The 12,212-nt window shown below is 38.6% G+C and overlaps 1 protein-coding gene across 4 annotated transcripts in view; it reads left to right on the forward strand.

Annotated features, from left to right (window-relative positions):
- The window catches only part of LOC136030069 (glycerol-3-phosphate acyltransferase 3-like), an 84,127-nt gene that overhangs the window by 16,014 nt on the left and 55,901 nt on the right, over window positions 1-12,212 (forward strand). For all 4 annotated transcript variants that reach the window (XM_065708702.1, XM_065708701.1, XM_065708704.1 and 1 more), the window contains exons 3-4: window positions 1,780-1,995; window positions 9,608-9,742. In XM_065708702.1, coding sequence (XP_065564774.1) covers window positions 1,780-1,995; window positions 9,608-9,742 — 351 coding nt within the window. The remainder of the gene's footprint in view (window positions 1-1,779; window positions 1,996-9,607; window positions 9,743-12,212) is intronic.

Genomic DNA, 12,212 nt, shown 5'->3' on the forward strand with positions numbered 1-12,212 from the left:
TCTCTGGCATTTTGTGCCACGATGTAATAATTTTGGACGCAAAAAGGGCTGAAATTTCGAGCGAACAGTCTGAAATAGTCAATATATTTCAACTATTAAAAAATAGTTGACCCCCCGCTTTTAAAGACTCTTTTGTACAGGTTTTTTGTTGTTGGGGGCTGCCGCCCCCCTAACCCCCCGCTCTTGGCTTCGGAAAGGCCCTCTTTTAATTAACAAAACAAAAAACCTGTACAAAAGAGTCTTTAAAAGCGGGGGGTTTGGGGGGCGGCAGCCCCCCTACTGCCTCTCCTAATTCCTCTACGTTTTAAGGTTCGACTTTGGGACGCAGCCCCTTTAACTCTTTAAGAAAACGAAGTTTTTTTCATATTATTTCTGTACGTTTTTCTGCAATCCATGGTGGATGTAATTTAATAATTCCTGTACTCCTCGTACAGGAATTAGGACTGCCTCTCCTAATTCCTGTACGTTTTAAGGTTCGACTTTGGGACGCAGCCTCTTTAACTCTTTAAGAAAACGAAGTTTTTTTCATATTTTGTGAAAAAAAACCGCCCGATAAGGGACTTGAACCCTTGACCTTAGGATTAAAAGTCCCACGCTCTACCGACTGAGCTAACCGGGCATGTTTGAAGTCGAAATACCTGCATGTGTATAAATATAACTTTTAAGAATTTCAAAAATTAACATGGGCTCTTATGGGGAAATGGGTTTTTCTAAGCTAGAAAATCGGGGCGTTAAGATTTTCCGACGAAACTTTCCAGGAAAATTACTCGGAGAATTCCGCGTCGAATGAGTCTTCGTACACCCAGATCCGATGTCGGCTGTGACCTGTAGGCGTGGCAGAAAAAAAGGGTTTCTGTCATTTTTCTCAAATAAAAATTTTACGGATTAAGACAGAATTTTTTGAAGCTTTCAGTCAGTCTCACCATGTCGAGCTGATCATTTTGATGTACTTGAATGTTGAAATTCGTAACTTTTAACAACAAAAAACTTAACATGGGCTCTTATGGGGAAATGGGGTTTTTCTAAGCTAGAAAATCGGGGGGTTAAGATTTTTCGACGAAACTTTCAAGCAAAATTACTCGGAGAATTCCGCGTCGAATGAGTCTTCGTACACCCAGATCCGATGTCGGCTGTGACCTGTAGGCGTGGCGAAAAAAAAGAACATGAACATAAAGTGGCTATGTGTGGTTTCTGAAAAACAGGGAAGGAGTTATCGGATCGAGCTGAAATTTCGCGGATAAGCTCCTGGGCCCTAGGGGACCTTAACTTGTGAACTTCAGCCCGATCGGACAACGTTAAAGGGGGGTGGGGTGGGGTTGGGTGGTCGAAACTTTCGGCCAGATTTTCCCCATGAAGGAAGAGTCGGAGGGGGATGAAATTTGGCAGGTTTCTTAGTTGGAGTTCGGGCTACGAAATGCATCCCTCCCCATCCCTCTGTGACCACTGGAACGAAGATCGCTTAACATTGTCGTGGTTCGCCTCTTTAAAGAGGCACGAGTGTGCCTCCTTGATTAGAGATTGTCTCAGTATGTTGACGTTATCAGTATGGTTTAGGATATGTGGATATATGGTTTAGGATATGCGGTAAAAAAAAAAGTCAGCTTGTTCTTCGCACACGTGCGCTCTCAAAACGTTGGAAGAATGGGCTCCGTCTGTCTATCTCTATGTTGTTTTTATTAAAAGTTTCTTGAAATAAAAAATGGCGAACTAGGCAAAAAAAAAAAGAATAATACGGATTAAAACTGAAAGTCAATTTAGATTATAATTCGTTTCTTGTAGTATGGCCGACAGAAAATTGAAAAGGCAGAAAAGGATAAACTTTCACGAACAAACAGTAAAGAAAGCGACATGGATGAAGATATTCAGCCCTCCGATGCTAAAGAGAATTCAGGAAATGGCACATCTCCATTAATTGATAGGGATGAGTTAGTCCTTGCTCCAGATCCAAATCATAACATGAGGAATGGAAGAAAGAAGAGCGAAGTTGTCTTTGACGTAAGACTTTTCATCTGTTACCTATTTTGTTGTCTTTTCTATGTGCTCTAAATGAAAAGAATAGATAACTTATAAAACTAGGAACTGGCACCAATGTCAGATAGTGTATGGCGTTTCTTGACACTTTCTTCAAGCTGTGTAATTGTATTTTTCTCAGAAATGGAGACCAGACAATTATTGCTACTCTTATTTTGTCAGTTACACTAATTATACTAATTTTGCTTGATATAAAACAGAAAAAATAAGTAAAAAGTCCAAAGGCTCTAGCCTTGGCGCTAATTTTTTTCTCCACTCTTACAAGTTATCTATATTCTTTGCTCCTAACAACCATTTTTTTTATGTAAAAAGTGGAAAGTTATATGTCGATCCACAAAAATTGTTTCCTACAATTTGTAGACATATAGTGAAATGTAAAAGAGAACCCTTATTTATCAAAAAAAATTTGGAACTGAATTTAGAGGTTTAAAACAGGCATAAAAAATGTTTAATCGCAAGATTAGATTGTATTTCTACTTCACAGTAATGTGATAATATAAATTAATAACAACTCAAGAACTCATCTTTATTATAGGCTCCCTCGTAAGGCTCCATGGCCAGGAAAGAACAGAGGAGAAAAAAAAATGCCAGCCAAAAATGTAATGTGCTAATATACGAAATATTAAAAATATAAACGAAGTACAAAATCCTGTCGGCCACCTAAAAAACAACCAAAATGCCAAGCTAGGCAGGACAGTATTGCATTATTTCATCAGCTCAAGTAACACCAAGCCCAATCCAGAAACATTAACTCCAGGGAGGACCATAAAAAAAAAAAAAAACAATGAAAAAGCTCAGTTATAAGCTAGTAATTTCCTAACATTCTTTTTGAAGATGAACAAACGTGTGGCAGCTTCTTGTAAACTCTGGGAGCGTGTAACAGATCATGTTACAAGCTATCAGAGAGTTGAAGAGCAATATAATTTTTTTTCTAAGGTATTTGTTTGCTGTGGAGGCTATTAGCATGATAATTTTCTACAGTCGTACGGAAATTGTTGCTGTTTTTTTCAGCTATTTTTATCTCTGCCGCACTATATTTTTGGAAATTGCTTTGTATTTTTTATACTGAGAATCTGTTTTTTATGTTAAAATCTTCCTCTAAGGAAAATTTTTGAGAAATATCATAATTCTGGCTCAGTCAAAGGATAGATATGAAACTAGTGAGTCTGGTGATGGAATCATCATTGTTCCAAGATAGAGCTGTAGACTTGTTGAAAAGTGGCATGTTTAACCACCGGCGGATCCAAGGAGGGTGGGGCCCTGTGCCCCTTGAGTTTTTTTCTGGCACCCTCTTTCCATGTTTTTTTTTTCTCTTTTTTCATTCTCTTTTAGAATAAATTTGTCAATTTGGTCAATTATTGGCACCTTTGTTGCATTGATCCCCCCCCCGCCCCAAGATTTTGCTCATTGGTACCCTTGTCACATTGGGCCCCACGATTTTGCTCTAGATCCGTCCCTGTTTTTCACTGGGAATATGAACCTTAAATAAATAATTGCAAGTTTTATTTTTTTACTTCAAGTTTTGTTATCTCCAGCTCAAAATTGAATAAGCTGAAAAAAACTAAAATCATATTTAAAGCTTAAATATATGCATATAGATAAAATGCGAACGTGGAAATCAAACAAGTATTCTTAAACTATTCCTTAACTCAAAGCAATTACGAATTTTATTTTTGTGCTTCGACTTTTTAATCTCGTGCTGAAAATAGTTTTCTTCAGTGATGCCTGTTTGTTTTTGAGGAAGTTTACCTGCATTTGTTTTTTAAACAATTTCCTGTAAGTTCAAAGAAACATGCTTTCTGGTTTCAGTTGTTGCCGGTAATTCTTGTTACGGCAGCGAAACACGCCCTTAAGACACGGAAGAATGGGGATTAGACTATATTATCATTTTGCGAGTTTATTAACCTTTACCTACTTACCCGCTCATGGAACCATAACATTTGATGTGAAATTTGTAAATAAGACAAAAATATAAACAAATATTTGAGACATCGTTCAGAGGTTGAAATATTCAAAATATGGAAAGTCTCTTCCTTTCCCCCTCTCTATCTTTCTCTCTCGCCCTCTCTCTCTCTCTCTCTCTCTCTCTCTTCCATCTCCTTTTTCCTGTCTCTCCATTCCACTGTTTCTTTTTTTCTTGTGAGACAGGTATAGAATTAAGTACACTTCTCTTCTTTACAATTAATAAATTAGCTTTCCTCCCTCAGGGTATGTATATCCCTAACAGTATCTTGTGATCATCTTATTATTCGGTTCTTTTTTTTTGTTAGATAATATGTGAAAAGTAATTTCTACATCGTTCCCTTTAATTGAAAAGCGATTTACTGTCCCTGTCTAAGATTATCTAAGATTATCCCTATTTTTTCTATCCCTGATTCTTTTTTAACGACATTATACTTTGTCTCCCCAAAAATCCAATCCCTCTTTATCCGAAATTTTAAAATTGAAAATTAAGCACTAATTATTGGTGTCATTATTGTCTTTTTGTCAAGAAAGGCAGTTTTTTCACCATTTGATGTGTTTTGACAATGTTATTGATAGTTATTTTTATCTATGATCTATTTATGAAATTAGACGATAATTTTAGTTGCTAGCTCAACTTTACGTTTGTCGCTTACGATGCAGTTAAAGTCTATAAAACTTATGATAATACATTAGTTTTGCGAGAATCTTTTTCTTTTGGTAAAACTCGTTTCTAAGAAATAAGTTGACTCAATCATCATGCCAAGAAATAAATATGGAAAATTTGGATTTGATTTGACAATTTCTTTTTTCATAAGGAAAGAAACGATCATTGGATGTTGATATAATTACATTTGAATTGTTTTGTCCAACAATGACACTTAATTGCTTCATTAATGTTGATGCTTTGAAGGTTTCAGTGTTTTATCAGGTGAAATAGGTGGCAGATCTGGAGGGGGGGGCCGGCTTGGTTGGAGTTTTATTTTTTGTAGACTTTGCTCATGTCTAGCAAAAAAAAAAAAAGACAAAAAAGAAGGTTGTAAGTCAAATTTTAGCTTTATGAAGGTCACTGAAACTATCCTAAAATCTGTCGACAAAATAAAGGAAAGGTAAAAACATAATCAAAATTCTAGGCAGCCTTCTGAGTTTGAAAAAAAATAAGAGATTCAGAACAGGCTGTTTCGCAATCAGTATAAATTGAAAAGAAAATGGTAGAACCCTCAACAGTCGGTGGAGTATAACTGATATAAATCAAGACCGGGAAAATATAAGTTTATTTTCAAGCCACATCGTAAAGGTAAAGGTAAAGGATACGGTACTAGAGCCTTAAAGTCCAAACCGGCGGTACCGATCTCCGTCTCAAGGCCCTTCAGCCAGGAAGTACAATGGGGGATGGGGGCCAGCTGTCCTCTGCTTTCGCATACCCTTTTATCTTCCCCAGATTTCTCCAGGTACTCTTTTAAAGATGGTTCGTCTCTGGCTAAGCTTACAGAATCACGCCACTGAACCCCGTCCCATACCAAATAATTGGATACACTAGGATTCGAAACATCGCCCTTTGGACAAAGGATTCCAAATCCAGCTCATCAACCACTGTTCTAGTACCCAACCACTCTGCTAGGACTAACCACTCTTTTTAGCCTTAGGCGAAACACAATAGCAATTATGCCTCCAGTGCCAAGGCCTTTTTAGCTGTTGCGGCAACTCTGGCTTCTTAGTAACAGCTGTGGAACAACACATGCAGGAGTGTCTCTTGGTTTGAACTCAAAACCCCTAACCACAAAACAAGTTTCAAATACTAATTCCTTTGCCCAGGTTGACTTTCGCTAACCTTTATAGTAATCAGGCTCTTAGAAAGAGATCTTGACCCCCCTCCTATATAGGTAAGGTTAGGTCTGCAGTGAAAGAAAGGTTCATTTTTGATGCTCCAATCACCTCTCTCGAAGATGTCATATTATAATTAGGCACAGTAATGAGTCTAATTCTTACTTCTCACCATGTTTAGTCTGGATATAACGCCCCCTCCTCATGGGTATACTTATGACGATAATTTAGAGCCCCACCCCTTCTTCCAAAGAGGTCTGACCAATCCTGGATGTTGAAAAGACATAGCTCAAACATTAACTATTGCATGTGAATAAGTTCGATTGAAGTCTAGAAATGCACTAATGACTAGAATCCTGTGAAAATCAGCTTTTCCTTTCCACAAGATTAGGCTGAATTTTGACAATATGTTTGGTAGGTATCCCGATTACAAGAATTTATCACACCACCCCCACCCATCCTCAAAACCCACAGAAGGAGAAATAGGCTCTTGACGAATCCTCAAAAACGCACAAGTAGAACACCCAAATGTTACTAAAATCTAGAAACCTATTCTCTTATTTGTCATGGTGACAGGAATAGAGGGACCTCTTCCCCACGCGCAGGTTGGGTTTGGTACGGACACAAATCGGGTAATAAGTGCATTATTATTTCTCTCAAGTTGGACTGAACACGCTCTGGTGGGTAGCCTGATGACAAGAATTTAGAAGCTCCCTCTGGCGTGGTTGGATCGTGCCCACAATAAAAAGCTAAACTAAAACATCAACGTCTACTTCTCGACAAACTTGGTTTGGACCCAACTCCCTCTTCTCGTAGCTGTGATGATGATGACAAACAACATAATTAGGACACTATCGATTACCCTTGGCCGCAGGAAAAGAGGCTGTAATTAGAAATAGTAAGAGTCACACCTTTCGATGAGTCTGATTGAGGTCCGATGGCTGCCTTTGCCAGATTCTTTGATGACTAGAATTTGAGGACCCGTTTCCTCCATCCTCATGGAGGAATAACTAGGACACTTGGTCTTGTTTTTCTGCAATTTTTGTTAAGATATGGCAGCCCCTTCTGTTTGATGTCCTGATGACAAGGATGTACCAACCCCTACCCACACAAATGTCGCGTCTGGCTCTGATCTCCAAAATTTGGACATCACCTGTCAGTTCTTATTGACTTTGGTCTATGTCCTGCAATCGATTCTGGAAATGCCGTGATGAAAAAACTTTAGGGATTCTCTCCCCCGTAGAGACCGATATGAGTACAGACCTCTAGAAGACCCAACTAGGACACCGACCCTTACTTCCAACCAAGTTTAGTGTTTATCTGTCCGGGTCTTTAATTGGATGCCCTGGTGAAAAGTATATAGAGATCCTTTCATTCCACCTCAAAGGTCGCATTGGGTCTAGATCTCCAAAGGTCGTTAATAAAACACTAGCTGTTACTCTCCAATAAGTTTGGTTGATATCTAACAACTTTTTATGATGTATTTCATGGTGAAATAAATTTAGGAATCTCGTCCCCATTCCCAGCAGGAGATAGACTATTTCATAAAGTCCTAAAGCTTTGACTAGGACACTTACTCCTATTTCCCATAAAAAATTTCGACAGAGATCCAGTTGGCGCCAATTTTTGTAGCCCCGGCTGATTTTGTACCTTGTATGTTAAAATATGTCATCAGTGATTTAACATTTTTTTCATTGGCCACAATTATGAACGATGCATGGAAAAAAAATATCCAGAAACGAGCAACGATTACGTCAATATATCATCAAAATGACGTCAAATCGTGAATTTTGCACAGTATACGCAGATTTTGCTTCGGTAAAAATGGTTCGTTTCGTTTCATAAAAACTTACTTACATACAAATTTGTGGAAGATTTTTCTGGGATTTGATTTGACTTGCACAATTGCTTATGGAGTATCATCTACCTTAATCTTGTAAAAATTGTCACGTTTGAGATGTGCACGTTACGGTAGGAACTTTAAAGGATTACATATTCCAGGGATGTTCAACTTTATGTGTTATGTAGAATTTGCGCGACTCGTAAGTCACGATGGGAAAGAATAACTATAAATAACGGTAGTGGGTCTTATTCAGTTAATGCGTATACAGAATGTGCTTTAATAAAATTTAGAGGAAATTCGTCATTAGTGGGAAAAGGGCTAAAGCGCATTGGGTTCCATTGCTAGTTAACCTTCCTAGTGTAATCTTAAAATAAAAGGTAAAAAAAAAATAAATAAATGACATGGTATTGGATTTTACAATCCCTTCCAGCGGTGGTAATCTCCAATTCATGGCCGTTCAGTTAGGAGTTGGAATGGGGATTGGTAACCAGTCTTCCTGTGCTTTCGCACTCCCCTCCTATTTACCTTCCCCTGATTACTCCAGGCACCCATTTAGAGCTGGATGGACTCTGACTGAGCTTACACAGTCATGCCGCTAGCCCTGTTCAAGCCAATAACCAGTGACACCAGGACTCGAACCTTAATCCTCACGGACAAAGGGTCTCAAGTCTATATCGGTAACCACTCAGCTAGGACGGCTCGGTTTTGAAAAGCTAAAATAGCTCGTTAAAAGCAAGGTTTCCGAATCTGTGTGAAGTCTAATAACCTTTTAGTAGCGAATGCTACTACTGCTACTAACAACTCACTGCAGCAGCCAGCCGTCTGAGGCCAACACAGCTGCGCTCACTCCTCCTCCATCCCAATCTATTCAAATCCCCCTCTTCTCATTCTCCCAGGAAGTCTCAATTTTTCTTCAATTTCTCCTTACGATCTCCTCCTATCCCATTAGGGGACGAACTACTTTTCGTTTGGCCATAGATGATTGGCTGACAAGGACGATCTTTGGCAATCTGTCATTCTTCATCCGCATAACGTGTCCTAGCCATCTCAACCTTTCTCTCATTAATAGGCTTAGAAAGTGGGATTGAACAACATCTTTCGTACAGCATACTGTTTGAAATATGGTCAGTCAGACGAGTCTGTCTTTCGGAGGGCCCACGCTTCAGAGTCTGTCTTTCGGAGGGCCCACGCTTCAGAACCATGATTGACCACTGTCATCACTGTAGCTTACAATATTCTGATTTTGGTTCAAAGACTTTTCTTCCTATTCTTCCAAACTTTTTTCAGCTGTGTAAAAACACCCTGGGCTTTGTCTATTCTACTTTTAGCATCTTCATTGCACCCACCGTCTTTACTAATAATTACCTAGGTAAAGTGATATTATAAGATTTACTAATGATTACCTATGTAAGTGAAGCTGTCCACTTGATCTATCTTCTCGTCCTCTTCATCAATCAAAATGGTCAGCTTAAATGGGGATAGAACACAACCGTGTTTGACTCCTGATTTGAGCTGCCAAGTTGATCATCAATCCACTGTGCTACCACAAAACTTATTTCTGGAATAATGACCTATATTTTCTTTTTGAAAAATGAAATATGGTCTTGGTGAAAATATGGTCTATGGTGGAAAATAGTGTTCGAACTTTAGAGTCTATTAATCCAACCAATAAATTTAGCCGTATTTTTCATGAGATTTGCTACTTTTTCAAAAGTCTTGTCGCAGTCATAAAAATAGTGCCATTTTGGAAAGGTCTCTACTATCTGATAATATATTTTTGCGCCAAGTGCAAAGGTAAAGTTCCATCATTAAGCCGCAAACTGTTCTTTTAAACATTCTTTTTTTCTTTAAAGTATTAATTTTATGGCTTTTTTTCGTTAGGTATGCTCTTTTGGTTTTATTTATTTTTTTCTTTTTTTCCTTCTCTAGTCTTTTCTTTTTCTCTAGTTTCATCGAGCCCGTTCTGTGGAAACATTCAAGAGAGACTATCAGCTGGGAGATATTTTAGACTATGTCAAGTCTGGAACGGAGGCGATCATTGAAGATGAAGTTACGCAGAGATTTGTTGCAGCAGAACTGAGAGTAAGATTATTTATTAAAAAAGAGGAACGAAGGTGCCTTCCCAGATTTTAGGTTTCTAGTTTCATTCCTTACAGTATACTGTGCAAAATATGTGAAATCCAATGCACTTGAATGTTTAAAAATAACAGTTGATCACAGGCAGCGCAATAGCGCTGCCTAAGTAAAGAGCGATGTGGGCACAATATATTATTTATTATTTTGTTTAGACATGCTCTTTGTATTGAAGGAGTTGTCGTAGAAACTTCGAAAATGCTTCATTCGATCGGAAATTTATAAGGGGAAGTGCTCATTTTAGTAGTCGAAAGTGATTGGAGGGCAACTAACCCCCCTCCCACGCCCACCATTTCCCCAATCACATCCAATCAAAATTTTGAGATAGCCATTTTGTTCAACGTAGTTGGAAGATCCGGAAATTATGTCTTTGAGGAGGACAACCCCCTAGAGCCCTCAGGGCAAGGGTTGTAAGTTATGGCCTGGGAGCATGTTAGGTTTATATTGAAAGTGTGATCGTATAAACTTGGGAGGGGGCTCATTGGATTGCTAGTCAGGAGTTTTGGTGCCCTTTTTTAGATTCAGAGTGATCGAATGGTGGATACCCTCCGGATATTACCTATCCGGTATTTTCCGGAAATGTATCGGCTGGAAATGTTGAGATGGACATTTGTTGTCCTAGAAATCTCGAAAAGGAGTCATTCGACTGGAAATTGAAAGAACTACCGCCCTTTTTAATAGTCGAAAGTGATTGGAGGGCAACTAACCCCCCTTACACGCCCACCATTTCCCCAATCACATCCAATCAAAATTTTGAGATAGCCATTTTGTTCAACGTAGTTGAAAGTTAAGGAAATTGTGTTTTGAGGATGACAAGCCCCCTACAGCCCTTAGGCCAAGGGTTGTAAGTTATGGGCTGGGCGCATATAAGGTTTATATAGAAAGGGTGATCGTATAAACCTCGAGGGGCGGGGTCATTGGATTAATAATTAAATGTTCTAGTGTCCTTTTTAATTTTCAGAGTGGTTGGAGGGTGAATACCCCCCCACTAAACTCTCATATTTTTCCGAAATGCGTCAGGTAGAAATTTTGAGGCGGCCTTTTGTTGTCTTAGGAATTTCGAAAAGAGCTCATTCGATTGAACATTTAAAGGGCTAGTGTCCTTTTTAACAGTCGTAAGTAATTGAAGGGCAACTAACCCCCCTCCCACGCCCACCATTTCCCCAAACCTATCTAGTCGAAATTTTTAGATAGCCATTTTGTTCAGTTTTCATTCAGCGGTCATCGGGTGAACACCGTCAAAAAAACAATATTTCAAGTGAAATACACTGTGGTGAAACTTGCATTCATTGGATAACGATAAAAGACTTCTTTGTAAAGAATTTTGTACTCATCAGATACTATGCTGGTATGTCTTTTAGTAATGACGCAATGATAGTGACTACTGATTGAAGTTTGTAATAAAGATTGAAATTTGGAATTCAAAGTTAGAAGTTATGTCAGAATCAAACAGTTCGTGGTAACGAACTGTAGTAAGGAGCGACCCGGCTCAATAGTAACCAAAACTCTAAAAAATTGAGTTTTGATATCAATAGCCACACCAAAAGAATCGCATTTTAATGCTGATTTTAAATATATAAGTTTCATCAAGTTTAGTCTTACCCATCAAAAGTTACGAGCCTGAGAAAATTTGCCTTATTTAAGAAAATAGGGGGAAACACCCCCTAAAAGTCATATGATCTTAACGAAAATCACACCATCAGATTCAGCGTATCAGAGAACCCTACTGTAGAAGTTTCAAGCTCCTATCTACAAAAATGTGGAATTTTGTATTTTTTGCCAGAAGACAAATCACGGGTGCGTGTTTATTTGTTTGTTTTTTTTTTCCCAGGGGTCATCGTATCGACCAAGTGGTCCTAGAATGTCGCAAGAGGGCTCATTCTAACGGAAATGAAAAGTTCTAGTGCCCTTTTTAAGTGACCAAAAAATTGGAGGGCATCTAGGCCCCCTCCCACGCTCATTTTTTCCCAATGTCAACGGATCAAAATTTTGAGATAGCCATTTTGTTCAGCATAGTCGAAAACCATAATAACTATGTATTTGGGGATGATTTACTCCCCCACAATCCCTGGGGGAGGGGCTGCAAGTTACAAACTTTGACCAGTGTTTACATATAGTAATGGTTATTGGGAAGTGTACAGACGTTTTCAGGGGGATTTTATTTTGTTTGGGGGTTGGGGCTGAGGGGAGGGGGCTATGTTGGAGGATCTTTCCTTGGAGGAATCTGTCATGGGGGAAGAAAAATTTAAGGAAAAGGGCGCATGATTTTCTAGCATTACAATTAGAAAACAATGAAAAATAAACATGAAAACGTTTTTTCAAATGAAAGGAAGGAGTAGCATTGAAACTTAAAACGAACAGAGATTATAACGCATATTATGGGTTCTAAAAATACTTTAGCATAAAGAGCGAGGTATTT

The sequence above is a fragment of the Artemia franciscana genome, chromosome 8, assembly GCF_032884065.1.
Source record: "Artemia franciscana chromosome 8, ASM3288406v1, whole genome shotgun sequence".
In the NCBI taxonomy this organism is placed as follows: domain Eukaryota; kingdom Metazoa; phylum Arthropoda; class Branchiopoda; order Anostraca; family Artemiidae; genus Artemia; species Artemia franciscana.